The sequence below is a fragment of the Schistocerca piceifrons genome, chromosome 2 (genome assembly GCF_021461385.2).
Source record: "Schistocerca piceifrons isolate TAMUIC-IGC-003096 chromosome 2, iqSchPice1.1, whole genome shotgun sequence".
Classification (NCBI taxonomy): Eukaryota; Metazoa; Arthropoda; class Insecta; order Orthoptera; family Acrididae; genus Schistocerca; species Schistocerca piceifrons.
This window is the reverse complement of record NC_060139.1, coordinates 609,134,218-609,150,559: the sequence shown is the minus strand read 5'-3', so window position 1 is coordinate 609,150,559 and position 16,342 is coordinate 609,134,218. Positions and strand designations below refer to the sequence as shown.

Sequence of the window (16,342 nt, the reverse complement as noted above, 5' to 3'; positions counted from 1 at the left end):
TCAGGTACTGCAAGGTTTCTTGGGGAATGGCAGCCCATTCTTCACGGAGTGCTGCACTGAGGAGAGGTATTGAAGTCGGTTGGTGAGGCCTGGCACGAAGTCGGCGTTCCAAAACATCCCAAAGGTGTTCTATGGGATTCAGGTCAGGACTCTGTGCAGGCCAGTCCACTACAGGGATGTTATTGTTGTGTAACCGCTCCGCCACAGACCGTGCATTATAAACAGGTGCTCGATCGTGTTGAAACATGCAATCGCCATCCCCTAATTGCTCTTTAACAGTGGGAAGCAAGAAGGTGTTTAAAACATCAATGTAGGCCTGTGCTGTGATAGTGCCACGCAAAACAACAAGGGGTGCAAGCTCCCTCCATTAAAAGGACGACCACACCAAAACACCACCGCTTCCGAATTTTACTGTTGGTACTACACATGCTGGCAGATGACGTTCACCGGGCATTCGCCATACCCACTCCCTGCCATCGGATCGCCACATTGTGTACGTTGATTCGTCACTCCACACAACGTTTTTCCACTGTTCAATCGTCCAATGTTTACGCCCCTTACACCAAGCGATATGGTGGCGTGATGTGTGGTTTATGAGCAGCTGCTTGACCACGATATCCTGGTTTCCTCACCTCCCGCCTAAACGTTATAGTATTTCCAGTGGATACTGACGCAGTTTGGAATTCCTGTGTGACGGTCTGGATAGATGTATGGCGTCTGCCTATTACACATTACGACCCTCTTCAACTGTCGGCGGTCTCTGTCAGTCAACAGGCAAGGTCGGCCTGTACGCATTTGTGCTGTACGTGTCCCTTCACGTTTCCACTTCAGTATCACATCGGAAGCAGTGGACCTAGGGATGTTTAGGAGTGTGAAAATCTCGCGTACAGACGTATGACACAAGTGACACGCAATTACCTGACCACGTTCGAAGTCCGTGAGTGCCGCGGAGCGCCCCATTCTCCTCTCTGACGATGTCTAGTGACTACTGAGGTCGCTGATATGGAGTATCTGGCAGTAAATGGCAGCACAATACACCTAATCTGAAAAACGTATGTTTTTGGGAGTGTCCAGATACTTTTGACCACATAGTGTATAACAAGTGAAAGTTAACAGAGTAGAATTTTTTGTAGATGAATGGTCTTTTGTATTTTATTTTAGTTTGTTGAATGACGTCACGTGACTATGCTAACACTAGTTGTTGCTGATTGGAAATAATCTGAAAGTTCATAACTGTTAAAGAGGAACCTTTTGGGAAAAGGAGTTCCTAGTGTTTGGTTGTTGAATTAATTAATTACATGGTAATTGAATAAGTAAAAATCTTTCGATATGCCATCGTATTTCATTTGCTCTTCCTTTCACATATAGCGGGGGTTACAAATACTAGAAAAACACTCCTTTACAAATACACTGAGGTGACAACCGTCATGTGATACCGTTTAGTAACGTGTCGGAGATTCTTTTGCCCAGCGTAGTGCAGCAACTCGACCTGGCATGTACTCAACGAGTCGTTGGAAGCCTCTTGCAGAAATATTGAGCCCATGGTGCCTCTACAGGTGTCCATAATTGAGAGAGTGCTGCCAGTGCAGGATTTTGTGCACGAACTGACCTTTCGATTATGTACCATAAATGTCCTATGGGATACATGGCGGGCGATCTGGATTGCAAATCGTTCGTTTCATTTGTCCGTAATGCTCTTCAAACCAATCGCGAACAATTGTGGCTTGGTGATACGGCTCATTGCCGTCCATAAAAATGTCATCATTGTTTGGGAACAGGATGTCCACGAATGGCTGCAAATGGTCTAGAAGTAACCGAATATAACCATTTACAGTCAGTGATCAGTTCAATTGGACCAGAGGAACCAGTCTATTCCATATAAACACAGCCCACATCATCATAGAGCCACCACCAGCTTGCACGGTGTCTTTTTGACAACTTCTGTCCATGACTTCATTGGGTCTACGCCGCACTCGAACCCTACCATGAGCTCTTACCAATTGAAAACAGGACTCATCTGGACAGGCCACGGTTTTCCAGTTGGTCATGAGCCCAGGATAGGCACCACAGGCGATGTTGTGCTGTTAGCAGAGGCACAAGCGTCGGTCGTCTGCTGCGATAGTCCATTAACGCCAAATTTTGCCGCACTGTCCTAACGGATACGTTCGTCGTTCATTGCACATTGATTTCTGCAGTTATTTTAAGCAGGATTGCTTGTCTGTTAGCACTGACAAATTTACGCAAACACCTCTGCTCTCGGTAATTAAGTGAAGTCCGTCGGCCACTGCGTTGTCCGTGGTGAGAGGTAATGCTGGAAATCTGGTATTCTCGGCACACTCTTGACACTGTGGATCTTGAGATATTGAATTCCCTAACGATTTCGGAAACAGAATGTCTCATGAGTCGAGTTCCCACTACCATTCTGCGTTCAAAATCAGTTAAAGCCCGTCGTGCGGTCGTAATCACGTCGGAAACCTTTTCACATGAATCACCTGATAACAAATGACAGCTCCATTAATGCCTTTTTATACCTTGTATAGCGATACCACCACCATCTGTATATGTACATATCGCTACTGCATGACTTTTTGTCACCTTAGAGTATGTATCTGACTGTCTGTCTGTCTCTTTTTCTCCTCGCGCGTGTGTGTGTGTGAGCTCGCGCGCGCGCGCGCAGAGTTGGCAACGTTAAAGCTTTGTGAGTGTTATTTACATGAAGTTTGTCACTGACCTTGGCACGGAGCCTATCACACGGATTCATGAGCGACAAGTGCTTTCCCGACAAGCTGTTGCGAGTCAAAAGAATACGAACACTGTCAAGTACCCTAAGCACACATTATGCAATGGTTTAAGAAAAGTTAGGAAGTCATATACGAGTAACTACTTGCGGTATACTCTGTTTTTCCTAATACAGCAGACGATAAGTAAAAGATCAGGAGACTGCACATGAAATGCACAGGGACGTAACGCTAGTTAGCAGAACTACGCCTTTTTGATACCCATACGAAATGCAGCTAGTGATTACGCAAGAAGGGTCCAGCCATGGAGCCATTCGGTGCAACTCCACCGGAGTTAAATTACACGAGATTGAGGTTATATTTCGCAGAAGCTGCTCTTATAGCGTACGCATAGACCGGTAGATGGCGAAACAAAAGAGTTGAACCAGTCATGTGATTCGCTGAACTGGCTAATCTGCACGTTATTTCTGGGCAGTTTCCTGCATCCTGTCAGGAGAATATAAGGCTGATTCCCTACCTCAGAGACACAGTATAAACAATTAAACGCGACGACACAAGCACGAATATTTACGCAAATCACATAAAAACGGCATGCAAATCACAGAAACACTGAAAAAAACATAAACAAATAAAAAATGAAGCTCGAGCCTCTTGTAGAAGAAACAGACAGAAAAGTAATTGCTACAGTACATACTCAATGGTCGTGAAGAATATGAATAGTTTAAAAGCTACAGCATGCCTTAAACTGTAACAACTATTTATTGTTTCAAATACTCATGCGTTGTATGTTGACCTATTGGCCGATATGGAAGTTGTAATGACATAAAGTGAGTCAGAATCTGTATGCGGCAAACTCTTATCGATGATAGATACAGCAGAGAAGACAGTTTTTTTCTGCCAAAGAATCTTGTCCGCTCCGAAGTGTCCATTGTGCACTTGTGCTCCCGTGCCCATAAAGTATCGAGTAGAACAGCGAAGGTTATATTTCGATTATCACATGAACGGGTTCTGTTATGTTTCTGTGTGCAATATTGAATTAATAATCATATTTTTACCAAAACTCACGTATCACACGATAAGCTATACAAGCACTGAGGAAAAGACGCAAAGATTTGAAATGGATGACGCATTCATTCTTTATGTTAAGCTCGTGATTATTTCACTGACTGCGTTTAAAGTATCTAGCTTGAAACCCGATTACATGTCGTCTACGTCTGCATACATACTCCGCAAACCACCATTCGGTGCTTGGCGGAGGGTGTTCCGTTCTAGCAGTCACTGCCGACCTGTTCTGATCGTTTGAGGTCTGCGTTAGTTTCGTTCAAAAGTTACGAAAATTCATACCATCAGTCCATTTTTGGATCCCGTGAGGTGACATAAGGTTCGCTCTTCACATTTCCTCATAGAAATATATCTGAGACATTAAGGCGGCAGCGCGGGATAGCCGCGCGGTCCGGGCGACTTCTCGCGGTTCGCCGGGTCGCCCCCCCCCTCGGAGGTTTGAGTCCTCCTTCGGGCATGGGTGTTTGTGTTGTCCTTAGCGTAAGTTAGTTTAGGTAGTGTGTAATTCTAAGGACTAATGGCCTTAACAGTTTGGTCCCATAGAACCTTACCACAAATTTCCAAAAAACATTAAGGTGTGCAAAAGCACTTGCAACAAGTCGCACTTTCTCGGCTGTGCTTACACAGGATACTTCAGATCTACCGCACTGGCCCTTTTCCCTGAAAAATCCTGTTTCTGGTAAAATGTGATTTAGGAAAACATACCACACAATTGAATTAAAACGTCATGACCACCTTCTTAATAGTGTGTTGATCCATCTTTGGAATACAATACAGCGGCGGTTCTGCGTGGGATGGGTTCGACAAGTACTTGGTAGGTTTCCGGAAGTGTGTAGCACCATACGTCTATGCACAGGTCACTAAATACGCGTAAATTAAGGGTAGGTTGTTTCTGGGCGCAGAGCAGGCTGCCGAAAGCGTCCCAGATGTGATTCATTGGGTTGAGATCAGATGAATTTAGGGGTCAAGACATCATCGTTAGTCCGCTATCCAGCTTCTCAAACTACGATTCTGGCCTTGAACAGAGACAGTTGTCCTGCTAGAAGACACCGTCGCCATCGGGGAAGACATCAGGCACGAAGGCATGCAGCTGTTCCGCAATAATGTTCACATGTCATGTTGTCATGGTGCTTCGATTACTGTGAACGGTTCAAAGTAAACCCATGTGACTGTCCTCTATAGCATAATATAGCCCAGTCGATCTGCGTCTATGGCGCGGTGAGTGGTTCGAACAGCCGTTTGTCTGGATGACGGCGAACTGAACACGACCAGCGACCTGGTGTAACAAGAAACGTGATTTATTCGACCAGGCGGCACGTTACCATTGATCCATAGCTTATTAATAAACCTTACATTTTGTGGAAGCTGGTCGGAAACGAGGAAAGACAATCTCAACTTTAGAATTTCAAATGGGAGCATGGCACAAAATCAGTACCATTGAATAGAACTGTGACAGCTGCACATTTTTCGTGATTTTATTTTTATTTTGTACCGACTCTATGACGCCACCTAAAAGTTCTCGCCTAGCAGCACACGGCGTCAGCTCAACTGTAGCGAGTGGAACTGTTGACAACAGAGTGCGTAATTTGCGTTTCCTGGTGGCCTTTGTCATTCTTCGTGTGTGCCAAGATGTGATCTGGCACTGCACTGTCAAAATTATCTTTGGTAGTCCTCGCAGTGTTTAGTAATGTCATATTCTAGCACAGAGGCATTTGATACCCTTAGAGCGCTTGGAGAAATTGCCAAAATTATCGCAATATCAAGATTGCAGCATGGTGCAGCATTGTAGAAATTCTCAGGAAAACATGTGTAAAAGCTATAGGGAAAGACTGGTAACATACAATATGTTAAGAACCAAGAAGGAAAAATAACAATGGGAGATCGAGACCGAAGTGCTCAGATCGGAAGTGTATAAGACAGGGGTGTAGTCTTTCTATACATCGAATAAGCACTGTCGGAAATGAAAGAAAGGTTCACGAGTGGGATTAAAATTCAGGGTGAAAGGTTGTCAACGATAAGATTCGCTGATAATGTGCGAGATAAGGTGAGCAAGAATTGAAGGATATGTTGAATGGAATGAACAGTCTAAGGAGTACAGAATATGGGTCGAGAGTAAATCGAAGACAGACAAAAGTAATGAAACGAAGCAGAAACGAGACCTGCAATAAACTTGACGTCAGAATTGGAGAACACAAAGTGAACGAAGCGAATGAATTGTGCTAGCTTGGAAGCAGATTAACATATGCTGGATGAAGCTAGGAGGACCTAAAAAAAAAGCTGACTAGTACTGTATGCTAGTGAAATATGGACTGTGTGAAAACAGAAAAGAAGAGACTCGAAGCATTTGAGGTGAGATGCTATAGAATTATGCTGAAAATTAGATGGACTGGTGAGGTAAGGAATGAGGAAGAATGGGCGAGGAAGAATGGGCAAGGAAAGGAACATATGGAAAACACTGACGAGAAGAAGGGGCAAGGCGATAGGAGATGGGACAATACACCAAGGAATAACTTCCATGGTACTAGAGGGGACCTGTAGAGAGTAAAAACTGTAGGGGATGGCAGAGATTGGAATACATCCAGCAGGTAATTGAGGATGTTTGCTAATGCTACTCTGAAATGGTTAGGTTGGCTCAGGCCTGCCGCATCAAATCAGTCACAGGACTGACTACCAAAAAAGAAGAAGAAGAAGAAAAAAACAAGTTGCTCGCGACATGTTTTTCAGCCATAATGTCCATTTGAAAATGGAACACAATCGCATCAAGCAAGTCAGTAGACGCATTAGAGCCAACTCGTAGATTCTGGGAGCAATAAATCTTGATTGACATCTTCTCGCACAGTCTTCTGGGGTGAACTGTATTACGTTATACAGAATTTCACATCATTGTGTTGTACGTCTTTATTACGTTTATGTTCATCAGTCATTATGCGCATCTGATTTACAGACTGAAATCGTCTGCCGCAACTGTTTACTAAATCAGAATCTGTACTTTCCAAATTGCATAACATGGATTGATGAGGAGACTTCAAATCTGGTGGAGGGAGTGAGACTGCGGACTAGAGCCGACAGCATAAATCTCCGTCCGGGAATCCGTGTTTAGATTTTTCGTGATTTCCCTAGATTGCTTAACGCAAATCACAGGTTGGTTCTTATGAAAAAGAAAGAAAACAACTTCTTTCCTCAAGCTTTCCCAATCCAAGCTCGTGCAATGTCTCCAATATTTCACCTGAGATCGAATAGCGAAGTAACTATCTACAATGTTCACTAAAGGTCAGAAGAAAAAAACCATCAATGGTTACGTCACAAAGAGTCCAGTATGTCTAGATGACAGATGTCTGCTGCGGACTCAGTCTAATCAAATTATCATTTACACAATAGCTGAAAGATGTCCTATTAGCAACATAGTTGTTAATGAGTTACGGCTAGAGTACAGGTGGCACATTATTAAGTGGCTAGGCGTGACTGTTTTGTAAATCGATAGAAAAATGCAAGTGACTTAGCTCCTTCGATTACTTCTTTCGGGACGCTTCAAAGACATTGCCATATAATGAAAAATGAGATGAAAGATTACCGCCAATAGATGGAGAGGTACTTGTGAGTACTTACAGTGCTCAAACGGGCTGTGCTTAGAAGAACGCGGAAAGCATTTCGAGAGTATCGCAAATCAAAACAGGAAAAAAATCCCTATTAATAACTTTTTATAAGTGGGGAAATGGATAATTAAAGCTTGTCCAGAGCAGAAAATCACAGAAAACGTTTTCCTTCGTATTTGAAAGCACATCTCTTGTCCTAACTTTTTTTTAAATTCTTTCTTGAACTCTGCTCGAATCATCAGCTCCAGCAGTTTTTTTCAAGGTATCGAATCAGTGCCACATGAAAAAAAATTATCCAGCCGGAAATGGTCAATTTATAGAGCTCTCTACTCAATGGTACTAAGTTTGTACTATATTGCTATTCCAAATTCTGTAGTTAAGTTGGTGTAAGCAGCTTACAGGTAGCGTAAGGCAAATCGTTAAATTCGCTTCTATCGGTTTGCATAGGCCACATTTCATCCGAAAAAATCGGACATACCATTTTTGAGAAAAACAGCCTTTACAACAAGTCCGAAGCACCCAGTATAAACAGCGCTAAGGAACATGGGTCGTCAGTTTATCCATCATGGAAATCAAGCTGGGTTCGTTTAATTCATTTCGAAACAGCTTACAGGTAACCATTAAATTCGCCCCTATCGGTTTGCCTTAGACGCATTTTACCGGAACCAGATCGGACACACATTTTCGAGAGAAACGGCTTGTACAGCAGGTCTGAACAAGCACTAAGGAAAACGCTCGTCACTTTATCCATCATGAATATCAAAAGAGTCGAGTTGTAATGGTGGTGTTTTCAAACGACTGCAGCCATTCTCTACTCGGTAAGCAACAGACGGGCTTGTAACAAGCAAAAACTAGCCTATTGAGAAGGGAGAGTGACAAAAAGTCACTGCTCTAAACTTGCCCCAGAAGCCTTCACTTTTTCTATACAACACACGCAATGCATGAGAGTGTTATACTAATCCTGTAACACAGTAACTTTCTTACGTCATAAATAAAAGCAAGGCAAGAAATAGTACGAGAAGGCTATATAAATAATAATACTGTGCTCTCTGTTGCTGATATGACATTAAAAAAGCAAAAAAGGCACAAGAAAACTGCTTCGATATGCGCCTACCTCAAGGGATTTTCATGGTGCGGATAACGTGAATGCTAATGGTTCACCTATGGCAAAAATCAGGTGTTTCGTTTAACGAGATATCTGAATGATTATAATCGTTGCATTAGAGTGGAGCTATTACAGTGAACGCGTTTTTCCTGTATGCTTGAACCGAAAGAGCTGATGCCGCTGTCAAGGCGCACCGAGTGGTCTAACGGCACACTGTGAGGTTGCTATCATAAGTCATGCAGCGATGGACTAGGGTGGTATTAGACGGAAAAAAGTAATCGATGACGGAAAGATTAACTCTATCAAAATTCGTTTCTGTTTTTCTTTAATGGAGCCATAATTATAAATCAGTGTGGCTGAGTGGTGTGGCGCAAGTCTTTCGATTGTCCGCCACTTCGGCGATTTCTGTGTCCCTAACCTACCTCAGCAATACTACAGGGGGAAAAGGGACTTAATAGTGTAACGTTGAATGCGAACCACCAGTCGTTTTCGGCGAATGTCCACATCGTTGAAAGGTGACGCTTATGTTAAAGGCGGAGTGAAATTTCTCGTGAGCCGAACGCGATTCGATACCACGACCTTCCAATTTCTAGGCACGCGCTTTGCCACTAGGCCACCAGGCTCAACCAATGAGACCACATACGCAAATGAATGCAACGTTCCTTTCATGATAATATTACGTGTACTTACTTGGGAACAGTTCATTTAAAGACATTCCTTTAGTTATATTTTTTTCTATTTCGAAACAGTTCATCAAGAATTTTGATGTTCCACTAGGCTGCGAGTGATATTTCCTGCCGACGAAAGAACAATGCGGTAGGTACAGACTAGCAGAAACGGAAAAGCAGTCTGTCTTCGTCACAATGCCGTTACACTATCAAAAGAGGAACGCAGTGGCGCAGTCTGTTACAAACAAGCTGCGTGTAGGATTTGCTCTAGCAAATATTAAACGAACATTTTGCTGCTGTCTGTAGCTTTAAAGCAGACTGACATGTACTTAGAACGACAAATGTGGTGTATTCGTAGTTTCCTATTTCCTTATATGTGATAACATGTGAATGCAGGCGTACCGTTAATTGGAGCTCCAGACTGTACGAGAAGATGCAAGCGAATATATGTCATTTAGAGTTGTCAAAACAGATTCAGTCACTAAATGACTCCAGCAACTGGCGAGCAATGCTTTTGTGGACCTAATCAAATAGACAGTTTCATCAGTGTTAGGCGGAGACTGCACATGAGACGAGAGCTGCAGCCCTACCTTGAGGCCCTCGAAGTCCATGGCGCGTTCGTCTGCGGCAGCTGCCGGTTGTCAACAGCGCAGCAACGGAGCGGTTGCCAGGGACCCAAGGCCGGGCGGTGTATCCCCTCGAGTAAACAAGACCAGAACCTGTTCTACTGCTCCGGCGTGCTGTTGCGGCCTTATCATGTAGATTCCTACGCTGTCTTAGTATGAACATTCGAGTGTAATTCTGGTTTACGTAGATGCTTCGGGAACTCAAATGGTAATCTCTGGAGGAAAGGCGACGTTCTTTCCGAAGAACAGTATTGAGAAAAATTACGGAACCGGCATTTGAAGCTGACTGCAGAATTATTCCACTGCCGCCAAGGTACATTTCGCTTAAGGACTGCGAAGATAAGATACGAGAAATTAGGGCTCATACGGAGGCATTTAGGCTCTCATTTTTCCCTCGCTATATCTACAAGTGGAACAGGAAAGGAAGCGACTGGTTATGGTACAGTGTACCCTCCACAACGCACCATGCGGTGGCTTGCGGTGTATGTATGTAGATGTAGACGCAGATGGTTAACACAGCCGGAATCGTCAACACGTTAGTTTTCCGATACTTGTAACCAGCAGTCATCTATTCCAGAATGAGATTTTCACTCTGCAGCGGAGTGTGCGCTGATATGAAACTTCCTGGCAGATTAAAACTGTGTGCCGGGCCGAGGCTCGAACTCGGGACCTTTGCCTTTCGCGGGCAAGTGCTCTACCATATGAGCTACCCAAGCACGACTCACGTCCCGTCCTCACAGCTTTACCTCTGCCAGTACCTCGTCTCCTACTTTCCAAACTTTACAGAAGCTCTCCTGCGAACCTTGCAGAACTAGCACTCCTGAAAGAAAGGATGTAGGAGACGAGCTACTGGCAGAACTAAAGCTGTGAGGACAGGCCGTGAGTCGTGCTTGGGTAGCTCAGTTGGTAGAGCGCTTGCCCGCGAAAGGCAAAGGTCTCGAGTTCGAGTCTCGGTCCAGCACACAATTTTAATCTGCCAGGAAGTTTCATATCAGAGCACACTCCGCTGCAGAGTGAAAATCTCGTTCTGGAAACATCCCCCAGAATGTGGCTAAGCCATGTCTCCGCAATATCCTTTCTTCCATGAATGCTACTTCTGCAAGGTTCGCAGGAGAGCTTCTGCAAAGTTTGGAAAGTAGGAGACGAGGTACTGACAGAAGTAAAGCTGTGAGGACGGGGCGTGAGTCGTGCTAGGTTAGCTCTGTGCCGGCATGGTAACTCAGCGTGTTCGGTCAGAAGGTTAGCTGCCCTCTGTAATTAAAAAAAAAAAAAAAAAAAAAAAAAAAAAAAAAAAAAAAAAAAAAAAAAAAAAAAAAAACTGAGTTAATCGATCAACGACGAACTTAAACGGGCGTCTTACGACGTCCGCCTCGAGAAGATGCAAGGAACTAAACGAACAAAATGAGATTTTTTGCCGGCACGGTAGCTCAGCGTGTTCGGTCAGAGGGTTTAGCTACCCTCGCCGGCCGCTGGTGGCCGAGCGGTTCTGGCGCTTCAGTCTGGAACCGCGCGACCGTTACGGTCGCATGTTCGAATCCTGCCTCGGGCATGGATGTGTGTGATGTCCTTAGGTTAGTTAGGTTTAAGTAGTTCTGAGTTCTAGGGGACTGATGACCTCAGATGTTAAGTCCCATAGTGCTCAGAGCCATTTGAACCATTTTAGCTACCCTCTGTAATAAAAAACTGAGTGAACGGAACAACGAACAACCTGAACGAAAGTCATCAGACGTTTGCAACGAACAATATAGAACAAAACGAGATTTAAAAAAAAAGTTGGTAGAGCACTTGCCCGCAAAAGGCAAAGGTCCCGAGTTGGATTCTCGGTCCGGCACACAGTTTTAATCTGCCAGGAAGTTTCATATCAGCGCACACTCCGCTGCAGAGTGAAAATCTCATTCTGGAAACATCCCCCAGGCCGTAGCTAAGCCATGTCTCCGCAATATCCTTTCTTTCAGGAGTGCTAGTTCTGCAAGGTTCACAGGAGGTGAGCTTCTTATCAACACGGTAATCTACAGAAATCTCGTAGTTATCACTGAAGTTGTCAATCGGAAATTATTCTTGTAAACTGACTGAAACGACACTCTGACACTCTTTGCGGCTGTCTTAGTTGAAGACCAATGAGGCTTTTGAAACAAAATCGATGGAGTTATTTAATTTTACTAATTTTTTATTTGTGCTAGTGGCAATCATAAAGTTTTAATTATTATCTCAAAAAAAAAAATATCAAACTGCGATTATAACTTTTAGTGATGGTGTTAGTTTTTCTCTAGACATTCAACCTTTTTCTCTTCCAACAAAAGATGACATGGCGGAAACGTTGATAGTAGAAATCTACATGTTGGCTGTTCAGGAAACTTTCCACCACCAAAATTACTTCTTCGCCATTCCAGAAGTTCTTGACACATAATGGTTTCTTCAACCGAGGAAAGCAGCAGGGCTGCCAGGTGCCCCGATCTGGACAGGATTGTCCCGAAAACCCGACTCCCGATTAAACCTGGTCAGGAAACATAAAAATCCCGATTACATCGAAACGGATAATATTTCACGTAACCGAACTTACAAGTACGACTCTTGTCCTAAAAGATCCTAAAAGACTTGCATTCAACAGCCGTTCAGAGTTTGAACCGTAAGTTGTGCAATCAGGACCCTAGACCTGAACCGCTGTATGACGATGACCAAATGTCAATTTAGGACCAAAAAAATCCTCTCGACAGTTTTTACTGATCTTCATAGCTGACAGCCGTGCTGCCGAATAATTTTCGACCATGTCCTTCAACGACATGTGAAAAGTCCCTAGGTGCACCGCAAAAAATTCTAAACTGGCGAAAAAAAAGCTAATCACGTATTGGGTAGTAACATTTTCCCTTTCTTAACAGTTTTATACACTGAACAGTCACCTTTTTCACACAAAACATTTACAATGTTTTTTGTAAAGCTTGCTACTGTTAGTGTCTTGATGCAATTTTAGAATCGATGGAAATGTTTTGTATGATCTTGTGAAGAACACTAGTTTCGGTTGCACGAATCTCCCTGGAAATTGCAGTACATTTTTAAAGACCCTGTCTTTCAGATAACCCCATAAGAAATAATCACACTGGTTGAAATCAGGATTATAAGGGGACCACTGTACAATATGTCCAATGAATTCTAAGGTGTCAAGGATAACGATCAGATCTCTGAATGTATCTGAAATAAATCGAAGACAACCGCAGTACGGTGCGGACTTGCTAACCAGCAGTTTCGGAGTATTCGGCCGCGCCGTGCAGTCGGTACAAATTCACATTGCAGTACCTGTCTATGTTTGTCTGCTGTGACAGGTTTCTCAATAAAAATGCCCCCAATATAGCACTGTGCGCTGGTTGCGCACTAAACAGAGACTGTTGACGATTCGGGACAGCAGCTTCAACGCGTGGGGTCTCAGTAACCCAGTGGCACCAATCCTGTTCGTTGACATACTATATCGATGAGTAAGAAACAGCGAGCTGTAATCGAGTTTCGAATTCAAAGAGTTCGTCCACTCAGATGCCAGATGACACACGAGTGCTGCGACGTCTGCAACAGTCCGACGCATTGGGTTCACTGTCATCGGCCGTCCTATATTCAGTCCCGAATTCGCTCCATCCAATTTTCATCTGGTTACAAAATTTAAAGTGCACCTTCGACGACTTGACAATGATAGTGATGAAGCGGTGTAAGTAAAAGTGATATCGCGGCTCTGTCATCAAAGTCAAACAATCGTTGACCAGATGGAATTAAATCTTCTTTGAGACATACGAGTCTCAAATTAAGTTTGATGATGAGAGAAGAAGCTGGAGAAATAAATTAAAATTTGTGCCACAGCGAGGACTTGAACAAGACTCTGCAGCTTCGTAGGCAGATGTGCTAACCATCACAAGACCGCAGCTTTGTAGCTGACGTAGCTACATGCACCACGTAAGCCCAATGCAACCCTAACACAAATTCAGTTCAAGCCTTAAGCTCATTTTCCACTTCCCATATCGTCACCATTGCCGAGATTCATTTACTAGTGCTGTATGGACTATCTTAGTCGAATGCCCTCCCCAACACAAACTTCAGTTCAAACCTTCCACCCATTTTCCCTATTACGTACAAAGCTGTCGGAGAGGCCCAGCAATAGTAACTGTATGAGAAGGGGAAAATGGGCTGAATGATTGAAGTTTGTATTAGGAAGAGTGCTAGACTTATCTTCTCTGTGCAGCTCTGTTAGCACATCTGCCTCGTAAGTAGGGGACTTTGGTTCAAATCCTGATGGTAGCACAAATTTTAATTAATTTCTTCAGCCTCTATCATTATCATGGACAGTGACAGTATAACAAATTAGTCTCTCGTTGGGAGAAATGTGTTCGTCGTCAGGGATACTACATTGGGAAATAAAAATGTAGCATGAAGAATATAGATGTAGAATGTTCTGAACGTCTGTCTTATTTAAAAATATTTATCAGATTTCACATAAAATATTGGTGGCATTACGTTTCAGTACAGACTTGTGTGATCTCCGTCATTTCTGGTTTCCCACTGAAGAATGATATTTTAGTTTTTCTCCTACTTTTGTATTGAGATCCCTCGTTATCATTCTGTAGTGGAGTTTGTTATCATCTGTTGGCTTCTTCAGCTCTTACAAAGGAAGATCACAAACTTGACTTAATATTTTAAAGAGAAAAACGCACACTTGCAAGAGATAAACCCTAGCAATCGATAGTGTGTGAAAATTTTGGCCACAGTTCTGACAGTACCCAGTTATGACCTCCGGAAAGTGCAGCTTTCAACTTCCACACTGTCCGGTTGTTGGTCTCTCTATCCGCCCTTACCATTTCAGCGCGTAATGCCCGAACGAGAAGTACTGTGACAATTATGTTAAACTGTGGTACTGTACAGCAGTGGAGTGACAACCAGAGCCCTCCTATTCCTGGGATGTTGAAGTCGAGGGAAGAGCAAGGGAGGGGGGGGGGGGGGGGTGGAAACAATTGCACAATGTGTTTTGAAATGTTGTACGAAAACACGTGTTATTATGTGCGAAAAATAGTATGTTACGTGAGAACATAATACGTCAATCTAACGCACATATACGTTCAGTATTACTTTAATAATGTTCTCGCCTTTTTTCTGCAATTGTACAAATATCTCAAAATAAAAATGAATAAACCTAATTACTGTTTCCAAATCTAGCTAATGGTTTTCGATTTACATTTTAATCAGTCAGCCACGCTGAAAAACGTAATATTTCCAATGTAGTTCACTTTAACAGTACCAGCTTTAAAATCCAAAGAAAATAACGCACAACAGCTATGCTAATAATAATTAAATAGCGCTGCGTTACTTCTTTAACCCTGGGATGTATGGTATTGAAAACACACATGAATGCATATGTAGTGTCTGTGACACCCTGTCCTTATTTTAAATTATTCTCTTTTTATATACTCATTTTTTTTGGAGTTGAATTTATCTGTTTCAAATTTATTGACATATTGAAATGTTCCTAAATTATATTAAAAGAATCTGGAGGACCTGAGTAATATTTTATTGATTTTTGTAAAGAACTCTGAAAGCGTATTTTTATCAGTTACAATCACTTACATACAACGTCTGCAAATAATCATATTAATACGCTTAAAAGATACGGTTATACCTTTTGTAGGAGTTATTAAGTTTAATTCTTTGAATTACAACATCCTTATTGGTCTAAATAATAGGAATCATAAGCTACGTTTAACAAATAATTATTGTACATTTTCACAAAATTTTTCATCTGACAAACGAGAAGCACAAAGAATGCCATTATGTGCCTCATAAACGTACTTCGTACATATCATATTGCGTTTTCTATGTTTGTTCATCATCATCACAAGTCGTTGTGCTCATTGGTGAACGTCGTAGCCTCATGGACCAAACGTCTCCATCCTGGACGGTTACAAGGTTCCCTTAGAGCCTGCTGACGAGGTGGACCAGAGATCTTCTTGATTTGATCAGTCCACCTGTTCGGTGCTCTTCCCCTCAGTCTCTTGCCCTCGATCTTCCCTTCCACGATTATTTCTCTAGGTTTTCTCCATGTCTTCTCACCATATGGCCAAAGAAATGGGGAATTTTGTGGTTAACACGAGAAGGAAAGCGGGTGGAGATACTGAGTTGCTCAAGAATGGACACATTTGTTCTTCTTTCAGTCAGTTTTATGCATAACGTCCTGCGCCATCACCAAAGCTCAGATGCATCGATGCGCTGTTTGTCTTTGGCTTTAAGTGTTCATGTCTTGCAACCATAAAAGAAGACGGAAAACACGAGTGTTTCAACAAGCTGGACCTTCGTGGTATTTGTTATTGCTCTGTTCTGCCACTTCTTGGCGACCTTCTTCATAGCCACTCGCCCTAGCGTGATCCGTCTTCTTGCCGGCCGAAGTGAGCGTGCGGTTCTAGGCGCTACAGTCTGCAGCAGAGCGACCGCTACGATCGCAGGTTATAATCCTGCCTCGGGCGTGGATGTGTGTGATGTCCTTAAGTTAGTTAGGTTTAATTTGTTCTAAGTTCTAGGCGACTGA

The 16,342-nt window shown here is 43.0% G+C and overlaps 1 protein-coding gene across 1 annotated transcript in view; it reads right to left on the bottom strand.

Moving 5' to 3' along the window:
- Positions 1-9,874, bottom strand: part of LOC124776481 (homogentisate 1,2-dioxygenase) — a 97,257-nt gene extending 87,383 nt beyond the window's left edge. Inside the window, exon 1 of the mRNA XM_047251495.1 lies at positions 9,757-9,874. Within this exon, the coding sequence (XP_047107451.1) occupies positions 9,757-9,777 (21 nt within the window). The 5' untranslated portion in view covers positions 9,778-9,874. The remainder of the gene's footprint in view (positions 1-9,756) is intronic.
- Between the last annotated feature and the right edge of the window lie 6,468 nt (positions 9,875-16,342).